This window comes from Jatropha curcas, chromosome 7 (genome assembly GCF_041381405.1).
Source record: "Jatropha curcas cultivar XTBG-Jc1 chromosome 7, XTBG_Jcur_1.0, whole genome shotgun sequence".
Taxonomy (NCBI): domain Eukaryota; kingdom Viridiplantae; phylum Streptophyta; class Magnoliopsida; order Malpighiales; family Euphorbiaceae; genus Jatropha; species Jatropha curcas.
This window is the reverse complement of record NC_143157.1, coordinates 15,292,851-15,313,331: the sequence shown is the minus strand read 5'-3', so window position 1 is coordinate 15,313,331 and position 20,481 is coordinate 15,292,851. Positions and strand designations below refer to the sequence as shown.

The 20,481-nt window shown below is 43.2% G+C and overlaps 1 protein-coding gene across 1 annotated transcript; it reads right to left on the bottom strand.

Annotated features, from left to right (window-relative positions):
• Positions 1–2,895: 2,895 nt before the first annotated feature.
• Positions 2,896–4,754, bottom strand: LOC149494742 (uncharacterized). The gene is made up of 2 exons (XM_089724424.1): positions 4,330–4,754; positions 2,896–2,899 (listed from the first exon to the last, which is right to left on the bottom strand). Exons 1-2 carry the CDS (start codon positions 4,752–4,754, stop codon positions 2,896–2,898), a joined length of 429 nt encoding a protein of 142 aa, XP_089580550.1.
• Between the last annotated feature and the right edge of the window lie 15,727 nt (positions 4,755–20,481).

Below are 20,481 nucleotides of genomic sequence, written 5' to 3'. Positions count from 1 at the left end.
TTATAGAGCGCAGGCGGAGGCTGATGTTCCTGCTTGTCCTCAGGGTGCCTTGTTGGGTGATGTCCCCTTCCCTCCGAGCATGGAGGTTGCTTTGGACCCCACTCTAGGCCTAGGACCGGCCATCGCTATTCCTGTTGACCTCAGACAGGCTCCGCCACAGCTACAGCTGGATCCTGAGCATGCCACACATGTGAGTAGAAAAATGAATTTATTAAGCCAGAGACATTTACTTGGAGGATTCTTTATTGAGTGCCTTTCTGCGTTTGCAGGTGCCTGCTCAGAGATATCAGGAGCTGTACCAGAGGTTCTGCTTCGCTCGGATTTACATTGCCAGGCTGTATCCAGAGCGCCACGATATGGTATGACTCCTTTACTCTTGACCTTTTACTTTGCATATTTCTTCTCACCCTTTTTCCCCTTTTTATTTCCACAGGAGTTAGAGATTGGCAGACTGCGGAGGCATCAATCCCGTCAGGCCGCCACTGTTTCTCGTCTCCAGATGGAGGTTGACAGGCTCCGGACTAGACTGGAGGTGGAGGGGATTCCTTTTGACTTCTCTGAGGAGGAGGATGATGATGATGATGGCTCTTCATCTAGCGATGCTCCGACACCTCCACCATCTTCTGTCAGGCAGGCGACAGCTGGTCCCAGTCGGAGGCGACGTTACCTGGCCCTCTCCATTTTTTACCATACTTTTTATGACATTTTGTAGCTCTTTGAAGCACATTTTCAGTGTTATTTACATTTCTTTCACGGTATTATTTACATTTCTTTTTATGACAGTATTATTTACATTTCTTTTATTACCGTATTATTTACATTTCTTTTATTATTTACAATTTTTGAGACTTCACTTTATTCCTGCATAATCAAAGCACAAAAACGCAAAAAGGAAGTACCCCACTTGCTTGCAGGAGTGGTCCATCTTGTTAATGTGGGCGTAAATGCCCAACTAACTTATTGCTAAATGGACAAAAGAAAATGAAATGAAAATTAATCGAAATCACAAAATTAAAAAGGCAATGTCTTACTCACCTGCCAAAGCAGTCTACCTTGTTAATACGGGCATGAATGTCCATCTACCTTATAATGAACAAAAAGCAATAACGAGATTTAAACAAAAACTGGAGAAAGAAAAAGGATACATCCCGCTCATTTGCAAGAGTGGTCCATCTTGGTTAATGCGGACATAAATTCTCAACCACCCTATTGCAGGAGCGATCCCTCTTATTAATGCAGGCATAAATGCCCAACTACCGGAGTGGTCTACGCACAAATGCCCATCTACCTTTCACTCGCAAAAGTGGTCCCCTGTTTTATGACGAATCCGTGCCCTATCACCATCGATAGTAGATACCATGCCAGCTGGTGATAGCATCACATTTACTGAAGCCTTTCCACTCCTATAAATAGAAGTCCCCTATTCGTTCTCTTCATTCCACAGCATTCGACTGTTCTAAAAAACGCTTTTTCTTTAATAACCCTTTTCCTCTATGGCTTTCAGAAATCAAGTCTCATCCTTTGTTCAATCCATTCCTGACGACCTGTGGCAGATTCACCCCATGAATCAACTGGCCTGGCTGAAATACTTCAAAGACTTGAAGCCTGATCATAGTTTCTTGTCTTGGCTCGTGGGGTACTTTAATCCCAACACCATGGTTTTTCGATTTGAAGATTCTGAGGTGACTCCAACCTACGAGGGGATGTGCGCCGTGATGGGTCATCACCCTGAACAAGATGAAGCTCCCACTTTGCCCCCAGGCCTGAGATATGATCTGGCTGAGATTACGGCTCTATGCCCGGTTTACCTTCCTGACGGAATAGACCCGGATCAAGGTCTTCCTTTAGAGCCTTTTCTGAATAGGGTTCTGTCCATGGATGCGAACCTCTCTTGGGCTTGGGCTTGTTGTTTCTTATTGCTTAATATGTATGCCATGAAGAACCGTCAACCTGGAATTGGAGATTTTCGACTGCTGACCGTTGTCCGAGACATGCAGGTGCATCGACGCACCGTCTTCATGATGATCATGGGAGAGACCATGTGCTAGGTAAGAGACATTACCCTTCATGTCTCCAATTTCAACATTCACCATCGAGGTTGCCCGATGTTATTGCAAGCCTGGGCTTTAAATAAGCTGAGCCTGATTCCTCCAGTCCCAGCTCGTTCAATTCCTACCTATGGCCCTGCCCACTTTCGCCCACGCTCCCGAGGACAGTTTGATTTTGGAGATAACCCCGTGATCCGATGGACTTGTCCTTGGTGGAGGATTAGACTTGTCACTGCTGGGAGCATGAATCTCAGTTATGTGCTATATGCTAGTCTTCATCGTTCCATGGCCTACTTCCCAGACAGGATCAACCGCCAATATGGTGTCGTTCAACGCATTCCCAGAATCCATAACTTCGAAAGTGGTCCCATGACGCAGAGTCTGTTGACCAATCTAGCCGATCATTGGCGAAACCGAAACACCTGGTACATGGGTCAAGGGGCGATGCAGGACACCGTGACACCCGAGTATATTGACTGGTTTTACTCCTAGTGATGAAACTAGGTCTTGAAGGGGTTGGCGTCTGATGATTCAACCGCTGGAATGAATGTTGTTGCTACTTTTCTTTCCTTCAGTTTCCTGTATTCCGGGGGCCATGAGCTCCCAATCAATGTATCCCTCTCTCTTTTTCAATGAATACTTTTAGTAGTTCCGTCTTTATTGATTTCTGCTTTCTGCACTTAAACAAAACAAAACAACAACAAATCTTTTCTCTCGAAACTATTTGCTGGATTAGCACTTGGGCCTTCTGCCCTTGGATTAAGAAAATGAAAGCACATAAAAGTGGATTATTCGAATAAAGACAGAGACTTACATCTGAAAATAAAAAGATGGGGTGACCATTTTATCACCTGCCACATTCAGAAAGAAATAACATATGCAATTCCCTTATGTATGCATGAACCTACTAAAGTGTTAAGGATTTTATCCATGGTTTTTTATCGATCCTTCCAAGGAAACCACTGAGAAAATAGCAACTGACCTCCTATCATCATCTAAAAGAATATGATACTCAGGAAGGATCAACAACCAACACATCTTTAAAACTAATGAGCAAATTCTGACCAAATAAGCAGAGAGGAAGGTCTTGTAATCGACAATCATACCCCAGAAACAAAAGGGAAAAATTTGAAACTTAAGCTCATTATTGATCCCACTTCTTTCAACATTATACAGAAGTAAAGAGAAACCATTTTAATACAATGGTCGTTTAGTCTAACTACTCATTCGCCTATTCTCCTTCTAGTCAGGTTGATGGCATTCAGCAACCAGTCGCAAGTTTGTCACTAACGCATGGCATAGATTTCACATTTAAACTGAGTACCATGCGTGAATTTCAACAGATTTTTTTATATATACTCTAACTTTTGCCTAGGCCGCCCTTTCGGGTTTTCCGACCTAACGAGCTCATTTCTTGCCTAGGTCGCCCTTTCGGGTTTTCAACCTAGCCCCCTTTTTTTTTTAAACCAAAATCATCATTTCAGACATAGAACCTTTTCATCTGATCTTGATTAACGATCCGATTAAAAGGCTTCCCTTCCATAGTGACCAATTCAGCAGCACCTTTGGCTAATAGCTTCTGAATTCTGAACGGTCCATGCCAGTTGGGTCTGAATTTTCCTCCAGGATGACTCTGGGACTCGTGGTCTAACAATATGACCAACACTAAGTCTCTGTTCTTCAAAGCTCTTGGATGTACCCGCTTATTGTAGAAACGAGCAATCCTTCTCTTTCTCATCTGATCCTAGAATCTAGCATTTAATCTTCTGCCATCCAACAGCGCCAGGTCTTCATATCTTTTCTTGACCCACTCTTCTTCGGTCAAACCAGTTTCCATAAGAACCCTGAGAGACTTCTTTTCAAGCTCTACTGGTAACACTGCCTCCATCCCATATACAAGCGCGAAAGGAGAAGCTCCATTCACTGATTTGAAAGTAGTTCGATGCCCCCAGATCGCAAAAGGAAGTTTCTCAGCCCAACCTCTATATCTCTACACATTTTAGATAGAATTCTCTTAATCTCCTTATTGGTGGCTTCTACTGCACCATTAGCTTGAGGCCGATAAGGAGAGGAATGATGATGCTCAACCTTATATTTGTATAACAACTGGCCGAAATCTACTTGGAAGTGAGAACCATTGTCTGTGACTATGTGATGGGGAATATCATAGCGACAGAAAATGTTCTGCTCAATAAATCTAGCCACTTGTTTGGAAGTCAAAGTTTTGTAGGATTGAGCTTCGATCCATCTAGAAAAATAGTCCACTGCGACCAAAATATACTGATGACCATTCGATGCTGCTGACGTGATCTTGCCAATGATGTCTATACCCCAAGCTGAAAAAGGCCAAGAAGAAGTTGTTGGGTGGAGTTCAATAGCAGGCAAGTGATTTTTATTATCGTGGTACTGGCAGGCTTTACAATGATGAACATAATTGACACAGTCACATTCCATCTGCACCCAAAAGTAACCTTGCCTCATAATTTTTCTGGCCAAGCTCATGCCACTCAGATGAGTACCACAAACTCCCTCATGGATCTTCTCCATTATCTCTTCTCCTTCCTTCTTGCCTACACATCTTAGGAGCATTCCATCCCAGGCTCTCCTATATAGTTCACCATCGGCTAGGACATAGTTCAAAGCCATCTTTCTTAGAACCGATTGGTCTTCTTTTATTGCATCATCAGAAAAAGTTCCATCTTTCATATACCGTAAAATATCTGTAAACCAAGGTTCTTCCTCTAACTCAACCTGGTTCACAAAATGTTCTTCATAGCATGGGATATTTGCTGCGGTAATGATAAATGGCTTCTTTGGGACTTTGCTGAAATCCTGCCATGCTGATGCTAGGTTTGCCAAGGCATCTGGGATTCTGTTATGAGTTCTTCCTATGTGAGTAAAAGTGATCTTGTCAAAGGGTGCTGCTTTCTTTAACAAGTACTCAACATAGGGCTTCAGCCTATCTTCCTCAACTTTCCATCTTTCATTGGCATGTTCAATAACCAACAAGGAATCTCCTATCACTTCAACCTCCTTAGCGCCTGCTGCAAGAAGAGACCCAATTCCCATGATACACGCTTCATATTCTGCCATATTGTTGGTGACTGGAAACAACAACCTTTTGCACATTGTTGTCACCTCGCCATTGGGTGCTTCTATCACAATACCAGCTCCAGCTCCATTCCTATTGGCTGATCCATCAAAGTATAGTTTCCAAACCCCTATTTCAATGCATTGCAAGTGTTCATCCAGAAATTCCACCTCCCATGTTTCATCATCTGCAATGGGATTCTCAGCCAGGAACTCTGCAACAACCCGATCTTTGACCGACTTCTTCGAGACAAACTCCGCATCTACATTGGACATCTGAATTAACCATTTGGACAGCCATCCTTCTAGAGTAGGTGTCTTCTGAAGATACTTCATAGGATCAATTTTAGAAACAAAAGTGACCCTGAAGGAATCAAAGTAAGGCCTCAATTTCTTGATCGACCACACAACTGCCATGCATGTCTTTTCTATCAAATTATACTTTTCCTCAATAGGCAGTAATTTCTTGTTGATATAATAAATGGCCTTTTCTACTCCAGCAGCGTCTGGCTGTACCAACATAGCTCCAACTCCTGCATCCTCTATAGACAAGTACAGAATCAGAGGCTCTCCCGGTCTAGGCGAACTCAACACTAGTGGATTCATTAAGTATTCCTTGATATGGTCAAAGGCTTTCTGATAATCCTCGTTCCATCTGACCGGCTGGTTCTTCCTGAGCAACTTGAAGATCGGAGCACAAGTGATAGATAATCTAGAAATGAATCTGCTGATATACTGGATCTTCCCCAAGTAGCTTCTCACCTGACGTTTTGTTTTAGGCGGTTCCATATCTTGAATGGCTTTTATTTTATCTGGGTCAACCTCAATCCCGTTAGGTCCTACAACAAAACCTAACAACTTCCCCTTCGTGACTCCAAATACGCACTTTTTGGGATTGAGTCTTAAATTGTACTGCTTGACCCGCGCGAAGAACTTTTCCAACATCTCCGTGTGTTCTTCTTGCGTTTTTGTCAGGATCACCATATTATCTACATATACCTCCAAACCTTTATGGATCATATCATGAAACAAGGTTGTAGCCATTCTCTGATATGTTGCTCCAGCATTCTTCAACCCAAACGGCATCACCCTAGAACAGAAGGTCCCAAAATCAGTAGTGAAGGCAGTCTTATGCTTGTCAACTAAAGCCATCAGGATTTGGTTGTATCCAGAGAATCTGTCCATAATGGAATAACATCCCATTCCTGCAACACTGTCGATCAAAACATCTATATATGGAAGTGGGAAGTCATCTTTGGGCGAGGCTTTGTTTAGATCCCTGTAGTCAACACAGACCCTTAGTCTCCCATCCTTTTTAAGTACAGGGACTATGTTTGCTAACCACTCAGGGTAATGTACTACTTCCAGGAAACCTGCATCTAGCTGCTTCTGAACCTCAGCCTTGATCTTGTCTTACCACTCTGGTCTGACCCATCTCCTTTTTTGCTTTACTGGCTTAATGTTCGGATCGGTAGGAATGAAATGTTCTACAATTGACCTGTCGATCCCCGGCATATCAGCATAACTCTAAGCGAAGACCTTTGAATTCCTTTTGATACATTCTTGGAGATCCTGTCTGAGTTCAAGCTTAAAGTCCGATCCGATTTCGATTATTTTGGGATCTTTGGTGGTGCTTAGGTTAAATGCAAAATGATGCAATGCATTTATGTCAAATATGGGTTATGTCAAATATGCGTGTGGTATAATCAATGCCATGAACATAACAATCAGGAAAACAAGAAAACAAGTAGTCAAAATTCACTTACATTGATTGAAACAATAAAGGGAATCCATCCAAATCGTTCTCAAAACAATAATTCGAAAAACAAAAGATAGGATTGATAGCCTGTTCAATACATTCATCATAACTGTCTTTGATGGTTTGAACCACTTCATCAGCATCCTGAGCATCCTCTGTTTCTGGGGCAGCTTTCTCTTCCTTCTCTTCGTGATCTGACATCTTCATCACCTTCCTCTCAGCTTCTTCTGCATCTTTCGCTGCTAGTATTGACTCGAGGATCCTTGCCTTGGACTTTTGCTCTTGCACCATCCTTGAAGCTTCGTCCCCAATCCTGAGAAAGTCTTCAAATTCTGGTATCTTCTGTGACCATTCTGTACCACTGTCCGATTGAATCATGCCAATCATGAATTGTGTGCCCTCTACCAGCTGCTCAAAGGAAGGCTCTGGAGACTTAATAAGCTGCTCCTGTGAATACTCAAATTTTGAGGCTCAAAAAGCCTATTTTCCCGGACTGCAAACAATCCGGCCGGACCAGAGGACGTTCGGAAAGTTCACCGAAAGTATGCCAATATGGTACTTGAAACGTCTGAAAAATTACGAGGATCGCGGAACTGGTCCCGGAATATTTTTCGGAGGTACGAAACTCCCGAAAAAGCCTTTGGAACGAAAGGCTAGCAAGTCCGCCGGCCGCGGCGGCGGCCGCCGTCCACGGTGGCAGCTGCCGCCCCGGCCGGCGGCCGCGGCCGCCCTCCAGCCCGATTTTTCCTATAAAAATAGCCCCGATGCGACTTTTTTACTCACTCAGTCTGTGTTGACGAACGCTCTCTTCTCCCCTACGCTCCTTGCGGTTCTTTTATTGCTTTTCTGCATTTAGTGTAGGCTTTTATTATTCTGCTGTTGTGATACTTGGTCACTTAATTAAATTAACTCTAATTAATATTCCCCAAACGAGGAGCTTAATCTGGAATTTTCAAGCTGAAGCTAAGAAGCGGCCACCGATTAACTCAGGTAATAACGAAAACCTGTCTATTTAATTTCAGCATTTTGTGCATATTCTCTTCTACTGCAATTATGCATTAAACTGCTACATAAATGCATTCACGTCATCAATTAGGCAAATAAACTGCCTCAATTAAATATGATTAAGCTTAAATGTCCGGTTAATTAATAATCGTGGTGTTAAAGCCTAAATCCGACAATATTGGCTAAAGTATCTGGTCAATTAAAGACTACGGTATAATCGCCTTTATTTCGAACAGTCCGGCTTAAGTCCAATTAATCAATAATTGTGGCTAAATAGCATTAATCAACCACGTTTCTTTTGGCAATAAATTGCCTATATTGCAATTCAATTGATCACTTTTGGCAAACAAATTGCCTATAAGTAAGATTAACCATCTTTCGCGACAAATCAATTAAAGCGAAGCTTTGGCAAAAAATGCCTTGAATTAATCAACCATTTTGGCAACAAAAAGCCCAAATATCAATTTTTGGCAATAAATTGCCCAATCAATTAATTTTGGCGACAATCGCCCAATCAACACTTTTGGCAAACATATTGCCTAAATCAACCCATTTTGGCTAAAAGCCTTCAAATAATCACTCTTGGCAAACCAATTGCCTAAATCACATTAACTTTTGGCAAACAAATTGCCTAAATCAATCTTTTTGGCTAAAAGCCTTAAATCAACACTTTTGGCAACAAACGCCTAATCAAATCAATCAATTCTTTGGCAAAATGCCTAAACAAAATGCACGAAGCATACACACACTCATGCATTAAGCATATCCATTCAAAGCCCTTTAAAAAAGGCCTATCGAACTACGTCGACTTTGATCTTCCATTCAAATGGAAGTACGTAGGCACGTTTGGGATTGAACCCCGAGCGGCAAGTCGAAATCATCAAAACACTTTATTGGTCCAATTACATCATTACCTTGCAAAGCATTCACACTTAGGTTAGTTCATCAACATGACATGGTCTCGGGATCCACCTCGGGTTCGCAAACTATGCCTTAAACATTGGGATAATTAATCTAGTAATTAGGTTAATTAAAATTGGAGTCAACTTAAGGTTTTTTCCTAGTTTACCCTAAAATAATTAAACAAGGTGGCGACTCACACATTCACGTGCATTTCTGCCCTTAGTCATATTCATTATATGCCTATTTTTGGGGGAGGGGTTCACAGTTTGGCGACTCTGCTGGGGAATTCATGTAATCGTTTTACATAAAGTGGACTACAATTGTTGTGTAAACTAACCTGCCCTTCTTTAGGGTATTATTTTACTATGCTTTGTTTTGCAGGGTACCCCAACAAAGATTAAGTATTCTTTCTTTAAGAATGCTTCTTAATAAGGAGAATTTGCACCTAATTGAAATTTACTTTAAATCACTTAAATTTGTTTATTTATTTGCACGAATTGAGAATCTTTTTTCTCCATTGCATAAAAAATGAATTTCAAATGAATTTCTTCTCTCTCTATTCAAACTTCTGAGTCTGGATAGCAAGTAGCGCTGATCGGCAGGTCTCCTTGATTATGTCGACGGACAGCCAAAGCGTCCTCCCTGTTATCGCAAACCATCCCTAATCCTTTTAGGGGTGGCCCATGAGTATGCGTATTGTCGGACCCACGCGAAACTCCTTATTTCACATGTGGTTAGGTATATCCATGCTCAAGGTTCAAGGGTCCCTTTATAAGCCTATTTTCTATTTGTGTCATAGCCTATAGTACCTATCCTTTAGGGCTGTATGTACCCAATGCTTGAAGCATCTCATTAAAACGGATTATGACGTGTTGTTGTGCGCATTCACGACATATCATAAACATTGAATAAACACAAAAAGAACACAAAACATTCTTTTGTTTTTTTTTAGTCATGCACAGTTGGACAAAGAGTCGATCTACTTCACATCAGCTACACTGATACACGAACCACTATACCCTAATCCAATTACCCTTATACTTACCCACTATTCAAGTGCCAACATCAGTGCCAGTCACACCTACGGTACCATCCCCAACATCACCAGCTTCACCAACCTCACCGGCTTCACCAACCTCACCAACTTCAACTGCACCAATGGCATCACTTACTGACATCCAAAATCTCATGGAACAACTCGAAGCCAGAATGGAGGCTAGAATGAATGAGGCATTGGCTGCCCAGAGAACTGCCCTAATAGCCGAACTAGGTAGTGGCAATGGAAATGGGGCTTCAGCTGGGGGAAGTGATCCCGCTGCCTCCAATCATGGACCTGGTGCTGCAGCGACGTCCTCAAACCCTGCCCTGGATGACATGCCCTCCAGAACTGCTTCTGAGCTAGAAGCTCAGAAGATGAGAGAAAAACTGGAATTGTTGGAAAGGTCTATTACTGCCCTTAAGACACACAAGGAAGTAGTGGACATGGACTCCTTGTCCTTGTTCTCCGAAGCAAGACTGCCAACAAAGTTCAAAATGCCCAACATGGACAAGTTTGATGGAACCACTTGTCCCAAAACGCACCTGAAAAATGTATGTGGGTGCCCTCAACCCGTTCGAACTGAATAGCGAGCTCCTTGCTCAGTTGTTTCAACAATCACTCACCGGTGCTGCTTTGAGGTGGTTTGTCAGCCTGGATCGGTCTAAAATGAAGACCTGGGAAGACATCTGTAATGCGTTTAATACGCAATATCATTATAACATAGAGGTGGACGTTACTTGGAGGGAGTTGGAGACCACCAAATAGTAAAGCAATGAACCCTTTTCCTCGTTCCTTACGAGGTGGAGGGCCAAGGCCGCCCAAATGATCAACCGGCCTTCTGAGCAAGAACAGGTAGACATAATCATCAAAAATCTGCTGCGTGTCTACCAACAACAACTGCAAACTCAGTACCTACCAACGTTTCAGTCGCTCATTGCTACTGCAACCAAGGTAGAGGATTTAATCCAAATGGGTCAACTGAAAGAAGACTCGGGTACCTCAAAATATAAGAAGCCTAGCAAGGCAAGCAAAGTTCACAAAGTGGCAAGTATCACCTCCACGAATCCTTTACGTGTGGGGAATATGAGAAATGGCAGCCAGTCGAGGAGGACTTACACTGATCTCGGGATGCCAATCCTTTTGGTATTCCAAGAGGCTGTCAAGGCAAACTACATCAAGCCTTTGGAAGCAAGGCCGCCACCCAACCCATTACCAAGGAACTACAGAGCTGACGAATACTGTGAGTAACATCAGGGTAACGGGCACAAGACTGAAGCGTGCTGGACGCTTAAGAACCGCATCCAAGACCTGGTGGACAACGGTTCAATTATTCCAAGGAATAAGCCAAACATTAGCACTAATCCTTCACCAAACCACAGGATAAATGCTATCGTTGCTGACTAGGAATTGATCGATCCTTTCGAACTATTCCTAAAAATGAATGACATCTGTGTCCTGGAAATATTTGCTGATGCCTGGGACAACAAGCCAGAGGCAATAACTGAACTGGAAGTGGAAGACTTCATGCAGCCCAGTGTCTTTGACGAGGTTGCGGTCATTACAGGAAATGATGGGAACCAAGACCTGCTGAGCCTGATCAAGCCGTACAAAGGGCCTCTCACCAACTGGTACGCCGAGGAGGAACGCGTTGCTGATAAACTCCCTCCCGAGTCAAACCTAGAGTCAAAGTCTGTAATCAAGTCCTGTACTGAGTCTGAGTCTGACCCCGAGTCTGAAACCGAGTCAGAGTCCAGTTCCAGTTCTGAGTCGTCTGTGTCGGATTTAGAAAATCCAGACTTCAAATTTGATGTAATTTTTGAGGACGATTCCGTCCTAATCAATAAGAGCTTGCAAATTATTGGCTACCCCGCGTGTCTATCTTTCCAAGCATTTCCAAGCAAAAATAATGAAAATCAAATAAACGAAACAAAAAATGAAAAAGAAAAAATAATAATTGGCAAAGAAGAAAATGAACATACATACATTGCATCTGACTGTGTGAACAGGGAACAGGTCATTGAATGCTTGAAGAAGTTTGCCAATTGCTTCATGTGGAAGGCAAGTGACATCACGGGAATTGACTCGGCAATAGCGGTGCACAAGATTCCAGTATACCCTGAGGCTAAGCCGGTAAAACAGAAGCTAAGAAGGCTAAAAACAGAATGGTCCTTGAAAATCAAGGAGGAAGTAGCCAAGCAACTGGAGAATAAGTTCATAGAACCCATTGCCTACCCAACATGGTTAGCGAATATTGTGCCGGTGTCGAAGAAAGATGGCAAAGTCAGAATGTGTGTGGATTACCGGGATTTGAATAAAGCATGTCCGAAGGACGACTTCCCCCTGTCGCATATTGACTTGTTGGTGGACCGAATGGCTGGACACGAGATGGTCTCCTTGACCGATCTTGTTGTTGGATACAATCAAATAATGATGCATTTGCCAGACAAAGAGAAAACGGCATTCATCATGGAGTGGGGAACCTACTGCTACAGGGTTATGCCTTTTGGGCACAAAAATGCCGGGGCAACCTATCAAAGAATGGCAATGACCATTTTCCATGACATGGTTCACAAAGAAGTAGAAGTGTATGTGGACGATATGGTTGTCAAATCAAAAACAGCTAAAGAACATACAACAGCACTTGAGAAGTTCTTCCTTAGACTTCGAAAGTACAATTTAAAGCTCAACCCGGCGAAATGTCTGTTTGGAGCTACATCCGGAGTATTTCTGGGGCATATGGTCAGTCGGAAGGGCATAGAGATTGACCCTTCAAAAGCCAAAGCCATTCTGGAAATGCCAGCACCGAAGACGAAAAAAGAAGTTCGGGGTTTCCTGGGAAGGCTACAGTACATCAGCCGGTTCATTAATCAATTGGCCGATACTTATGGTCCGATCTTCAAATTACTCAGGAAAGGGGTGTCCGTCAAATGGAATGAGGATTGTCAGAAAGCTTTTGACCGAGTCAAGCAATATCTATTATCCCCGCCAGTTTTACAGCCACCAAGGCTAGGAAAGCCTTTGCTATTGTACCTATCAGTGACAGAAGAAGCGATGGGTGCAATGCTAGTTCAACAAGCAGAAGATACAAGTGTAGAAAATGCCGTGTCTTACCTCAGCAAAAGGATGCTAGACTACGAGCTAAAATACAACAAGATAGAGAAGTTGTGTCTGGCTCTAGTTTGGGCTTGTACAAAGCTGCAGCACTACCTCTCGTCCTACACCACATACGTTATTTATGAATCGAACCCCTTGAAATTCCTAATGGAGAGGCCGGTTCTTGACAGTAAGATGGCTAAGTGAGTGTCGGTGCTCGCAGCCTATGATTTAAAATTTGTACAATGGAAGGCAGTGAAAAGCGTAGCCTTGGCGAATCAATTAGCAGAATTACCGGTCGAAGACGAAATGCCGGAGGTAGAATTTCCTGATGAGGACTTGTTGAGCTTGGAAAGTGAAGTCTGGGAGATGTACTTCGATGGAGCTTCAAACCACCATGGAAATGGGGTTGGAGTCGTATTCAAAACTCCTTGTGGAGAATACGTCCCAATCGCAGTCAAATTAGATTTTGACTGCACCAACAATGAAGCCGAGTATGAAGCTTGCATAAAGGGGTTAGAAGCAGCCCTGGAAAAGGAAATAAAGGTCCTCAAGGTTTTCGGGGATTCCAATTTAATAGTTGTGAATACTCAAATTTTGAGGCTCAAAAAGCCAGTTTTCCCGGACTGCAAACAGTCCGGTCGGACCGGAGGTCATTTTGGAAATTTATCGGAAGTATGCCAATATGGTACTTAAAACATCTGGGACATCGCGAGGATCGCGAAACTGGTCTCGGAATATTTTTTGGAGGTCCGGAACTCCCGAAAAAGCCGTCGGAACGAAAAAAACTGGCGAATGGACAGGATACGGCGGCAGTGGCCACCGTCCCCGGCGGCAGCTGTCGCCCTTCAGTCCGAATTTTGCCTATAAATATTGTCCCCGGCACTCCGTTTTGACTCACTCAGTCTGTGTTGACGGACGCTCCTTCTCCCTTATGCTCCTTGCGATTCTTTACTGCTTTTCTGCATTTAGCATAGGCTTTTATTATTGTGTTGTTGTGATAATTTGGTCACTTAAATTGAATTAAATTAATTAATATTCCCCAAACGAAGAGCTTAATCCGGAGTTTATCAAGCTGAAGCTAAGAAGCGGCCGTCGATTAAATCAGGTACATAAACGAAACTCTGCCTATTTAATTTTAGCACTTCATGCATGCTTCTCTTTTACTCCTAATTCTACAAACTGCATAAATGCATTCACGTCATCGTTAGGCAAATAAACTGCCTCAATTAAATAATTTTAGGCTAAATGCCCGGTTAATTAATAATCGTGGTATTAAAGCCTAAATCCGACAAAATCGGCTAAAGGTATCTAGTCAATTAATGACTATGTAATAATCGCCTTTATTTCGAACAGTCCGGCTTAAGTCCAATTAATCAATAATTGTGGCTAAAAGGTCTTAATTAAAACACGTTTTCTTGGCAATAAATTGCCTACATTGCAATTCAATTGATCTCTTTTGGCAAACAAATTGCTTATAAGTGAGATTAATCTTTTTTAGCGACAAATCGCTTAAAACAAAGTCTTGGCGAAATGCCTTTAATTAATCAATCTTTTGGCTAAAAGCCTTAAATCAGTCATTTTGGCGACAATCGCCCAATCAAACACTTTTGGCAAACTAATTGCCTAAATCAATCATTTTGGCTAAAAGCCTTCAAATAATCAATTTTGGCGACAATCGCCTAAATCATATCAATTTTTGGCAACAATTGCCTAAATCAATCTTTTGGCTAAAAACCTTAAATCAACATTTTTGGCAACAAATGCCTAAATCAAATCAATTAATTTTTGGCAGAATGCCTAAACAAAATGCACGAAGCATACACACACTCATACATAAAGCATACCCATTCAAAGCCCTTTTAAAAAGGCCTATCGAACTACGTTGACTTTGATCTTCCATTCAAACGGAAGTACGTAGGCACGTTTGGGATTTAACCCCGAGCGGCAAGTCGAAATCATTTAAACATTTCATTGGTCCAATTGCATCATTTACCCTGCAAAGCATTCATTCATCGGTTAGTTTATCAACATGACATGGTCTCGGGATCCACCTCGGGTTCGAAGATTGTGCCTTAAACATTGGGGTAATTAGCCTAGACTTAGGTTAATTAAAATTGGAGTCACTTAGGGTTTTTTCCTAGTTTACCCTAAAATAATTAAATAAGGTGGCGACTCATACATTCACGTGCATTTCTGCCCTTAGTCATATGCTTCATATGCCTGTGTTTTCGGGGGAGGGGTTCACAATAGTCTCCCAAGCTTTGAGAAAATGGAAAATTAAGGAAGAGCGTTTGGTTCCTTACCTACAACGCTTGGACGAATTGGCTCAGCAATTTGAGGATTTATCCTTCCACTACTTGCTGCGAGCCAAAAATCAGTTTTGCTGATGCTTTGGCTACTTTGGCCTCCATGGTTAATGTAGGGGGAGACCAAGTCATTCGACCTCTGACAGTTCGGCTACAGAAACAGCCAGCACATATCATGAATTTGGTGGATGACAAGCCTTGGTATTGGGATATACAGAATTATCTTCAGAATGAAGCCTACCCGGAGGGATCCACCAAGACTGATCAACGGACATTGAGACAGTTAGCATCCGGATATTTCCTTACTGGGGGAGTTTTGTATAAAAGAAGTTGGAATGGCCTGCACCTAAGGTGCGTTGATGAGGGAGAAGCTAAAACCATCATGGATTCCTTACATAATGGGGAGTCTGGTCCACACATGCACGGGATAGCCTTGGTTCAGAAAATCGTGAACCTGGGTTATTACTGGTCAACCATGAATGCAAATTGCGTGAGGCACGCGCAGAAGTGCCATGAGTGTCAAATTTTTACTAAGCTGCAAAGACGGCCTCCGGTCAATTTGAATCCTATTACTTCACCATGGCCTTTCGCAACTTGGGGCATAGACGTGATCGGAAAAATCCACCCAGAGGCTTCCAATGGTCATCAATTTATCCTGGTTGCTGTTGATTATTTCACTAAGTGGATTGAGGCAGCCTCCTATTCGATCTTGAATGCCAAGAAGGCAGCACAGTTCATTCGTACTAACATCCTTTGTCAGTACGGAACGCCATTCGAGATCATTACTGATAACGGGTCCCACTTTCAAAGTGAATTTTCTGACCTGCTGAAGCAAAAGAGAATCCAACATCATAAGTCCTCGCCCTATCGTCCACGAACAAATGGGGCTGTAGAGGCTGCAAATAAGGCTATAAAAGTTATTTTGCAGAAGACAGTTAGAAAGCACAAAGCTTGGCATGAACAGTTACCAAATGCCCTATGGGGATATAGGACTTCAATCAGAATGCCCACCGGAGCAACTCCATATTCCTTAGTATATGGTATGGAAGCAGTGTTGCCTATTGAGCTGGAAGTTCAGTCGGCCAGGATTATCCGGGAAAGCCAGATCAGCGAAGCAAATTGGGCTAAGAATTATCATTTGCAACTCTTGGGTATGGACGAAAAATGATTGCAAGCGATCCACCAAACTCAAGTTTACCAGAGAAGAATGGCACGACATTTTAATAAGAAGGTCAAAGACCGAAAACTGGAAGAAGGTTGTTTGGTCCTGAAGGAAATTAGACAGCCAATCATAGACCCATGTGGGAAGTTTCATCCTCATTGGGCTGGACCCTATGTGTTGAAGAAAATATTGTCCGGCGGAGCCGACATTTTGGCTGATTTGGATGGTTTGGAATTCACGAATCCATGTAATTTAGATCAGTTAAAAAGATATTTTGTATAATAAGCATTGCATAATGTAAAAAAGAACTGTGAATACCCAAATTTTGAGGCTCAGAAAGCCTGTTTTCCCGGACTGCAAACAGTCCGGCCGGACCGGAGGCTATTTCGGAAGTTCACCGAAAATATGTCAATATGGTACTTAAAACGTCCGGAATATCACGAGGATCGCGGAACAGGTCCCGGAATATTTTTCGGAGGTCCGGAACTCCCAAAAAGGCCCTCGGAACGAGGCACGGTGTCCACACCGGCCACGGCGGCGCCGGTAGCCGGGAACCGCGGCAGCAGCCGCCCAGCCTGGGCGGCAGCAGCCGCCCCACTTCCTGGGCAAGGCCTGCCGCCCAGCGCGGGCGAGGCCTGCCGCCCCGCGCGGGCGGGGCCTGCCGCCCAGCGCGCGCGGGGCCTGACGCCCCGCGCGGGCGGGGCCTGCCGCGCGCGAGCGGGGCCTGCCGCCCACCGCGCGCGCGCGAGGCCAGCCGCCCAGCGCGCGCGGGCGAGGCGTGCCGCCCAGCACGCGCGGGGCCTATCGCCCCGCGCAGGCGGGGCCTGGCCCCCCCACGCCCCTGGGCGGCACCTGCCGCCTAGCTTGGGCGACACCTGCCGCCCAGACCAGGCGGGGCCTGCCGCCCCACCGACTGGGCGGCAGCTGCCGCCCTCCCAGGCGGCACCCCCCGCCCAGCGTGGGCGGGGCCTGCCGCCCCACCGACAGGGCGGCAGCTGCCGCCCTCCTGGGCGGCACCTGCCGCCGAGCCAGGCGGCACCTGCCGCCCAGCCCCCCTGGGCAGCAGCTGCCGCCCTCCCGGCGGCACCTGCCGCCCGGGACCCGAAAATGGCCTATAAATAGGCCATTTTCAGCCATTTTCTGGTGCACCTCTGTCTGTTTTAACGGACGAATCCTTCTCCCTCTCACGCTCCTTGCGTTTTCTTTACCGCTTTTTGCATTTAATTTAATTTTTATTGCATTTTTATTGTGATATTTGGACATTAAAATTAAACAAATTAAAATTAATTAATATTTCCTAAGCGAGGAGCTTAATCCGGAGTTAAGAAGCGGTCGTCGATTAAATCAGGTATGTAAACAAAACTCTGCCTATTTAATTTTGGCACTTCATGCATATTTCTCTTCTACTCTTAATAATTCTACAATTGCATAAATGCATCCACGTCATTATTTTTGGTAAATAAACCGTCTTAAATTAATTTGATTAAGCTTAAATGCCCGGTTAATCAATAATCGTGGTATTAAAGTTTAAATCCGACAATATTGGCTAAAAGAGCCTAGTTAATTAATAACTACGGTTCAACTGCCTTATTTCGAACAAATCCGGCTTAAGTCCAATTAATCAATAATTGTGACTAAAAGCCTAAATCAACATTTTTTGGCAAAATGCCTACAAATCAACCTTTTTCGGCTAAAAGTCGTAAAACCGAACCATTTTGGCGAAACGCCTTAAAATCAATCTTTTTCGACTAAAAGTCGTAGAATTGAACCATTTTGGCCAAAGGCCTCAAAATCAACCATTTTGGCGACAATCGCCTAAATCGCACATTTTGGCAAACTAATTGCCTAAAACAACACCTTTTGGCCAAAGGCCTAAAATCAATCATTTTAGCGACAAATCGCTTAAAATCGACATTTTTGGCAAAATGCCTTTAAAATCAACCATTTTCGGCTCAAAGCCGTAAAATCGACATTTTTGGCAAAATGCCTTAAAATGAACCAATTTTCGGCCAAAGGCCTAAAATCAACCATTTTAGCGACAAATCGCTTAAATCGAACATTTTGGTAAATTAATTGCCTAAATCAACTCATTTTGGCCAAAGGCCTTAATTAAAATCAACCATTTTGGCGAAAATCGCCTAAAATCAACATTTTTGGCAACAATTGCCTAAATCAAATCATTTTGGCTAAAAGCCATTAAAATCAACATTTTTGGCAACATGCCTAAAAATCAATCAATTTTTGGCAAAACGCCTAAACTCATGCACAAAGCATACACACTCATGCACGAAGCATACGTGTCATGCATAAAGCATACACACAAAATGCACGAAGCATACACACAATCATGCATAAAGCATACATACAAAATGCACAAAGCATACACAAAAATGCACTAAGCATACACAAAATCATGCACTAAGCATACACACACCCATGCATTAAGCATATCATTCAAAGCCCTCTAAAAGAGGCCTATCGAACTACGTTGACTTTGATCTTCCATTCAAACGGAAGTACGTAGGCACGTTCGGGATTTCACCCCGGGTGGCAAGTCAAAATCACTCAAACATTTCATTAATCCATCATTTACCTTGCAAAGCATTCATTCATCGGTTAGTTTATCGGCATGACATAGTCTCGGGATCCATCTCGGGTTCGTAGATTGTGCCTTAATCATTGGGATAATTAATCTAGTAACTAGGTTAATTAAAAATGGAGTCACTTAGGGTTTTTTCCTAGTTTACCCTAAAATAATTAAACAAGGTGGCGACTCACACACATCACGTGTATTTCTTCTCATTCATCATATGCATCACATGCTTATGACATTTGGGGGAGGGGTTCACAAGAACTACATTAGACCTGGTTCTCTTCGGAAAAAAGAAATTATGTATCGGAGATATGTAGGCAACCCTCTTTGGGCGCGGTCTAAACATTAATGAGAAAATCATTTCATAATTCATTCTTCTTTGCCAAAAAAAAAAAGGAAAAGAAAAGAAAAAAAAAAAGAGAAAAACCCGCTAAGTTGAAAACCCGAAAGGGCGGCTTAGGCAAAAGTCGGGGCCCGCTAAGTTGAAAACCCAAAAAGGGCAGCTTAGGCAAAAAATGGGTAGCTCACTAAGTTGAAAACCCGAAAGGGCGGCTTAGGCAAAAATTAGAGCTTGAATAAATAAAGTTGGAAAATGCTTGGAAAGCTTAAAAGTCAAATGACATTCCCAATTAAAGCAATAAAGTCAAACAGTCCGAAGTCAAGCAGAAAGCAAAAGAGTCCAAGAAAAATAAATAAATAATGAAGTCTAAGTCCAAATCCAAAAAAAAAAAAAAAAAAAAAAAACATACATCCAAAATCCAAAGTCAAAGTCCCGAATAAAAAGTCAAAATAAGGGAAAAACAACAAAAGTCCAAAAGCCTATAAGAGTCTAGGTGTCCCGTCGCCTCCGTGGGGCAACATCCTCCGAGTCATCCCTAGCTGCTGAACTCTCTCCAACCTCGCCTATCCGAGGAGCCAACACATCCTCATCAGTCCCGTCAGCATCATCGATATCAACCTGAGCCCAACCCTCAAGTGCACTCAGCAGTGCAGTCCTCCTTGGCCTCTCAATCGGCCAAACAACGGCAATGAACCAGGTTCGATACTCAGGAGAAGTCTGAACACCGGCAGGATTAGGTAAAGGCCTAACCATGTGATGGTCTCTAACCCAAGCCCTAAGGACGGCTCGGGTAACGCCCGGAGTGATGGCTGAATCAGCTGAAGTGCCATCTACAATTGGAACAGTCTGGTCTATCCCCATCTGCCTCAAAACGCGCGAAGCGCAGTACCAAGTACAGTGTGTAAGGCCTAGCAGGTAAACTCGGGTATGGCGGAAGCTAACCTGGATAAAGCAAGTGATGTCATACCAGGAAATAGACCGTACCTCCCCAAATTGATCTTTTTCTACCTTGGAGAGACTCTTAGTCTAATTGTGCATGCTGTGTTATAAAACGGATTCATTTTTGAAAAAAATTGAAAATCGAAAATTGAAAGAAAATCCCGTTTTTTACAAGTCAAAGTGGATAATCATGCATACATA

Coding starts and splice junctions, on each gene's coding strand:
- LOC149494742 (XM_089724424.1), bottom strand. CDS start 4,754: ATGAAAGATGGAACTTTTTCTGATGATGCAATAAAAGAAGACCAATCG.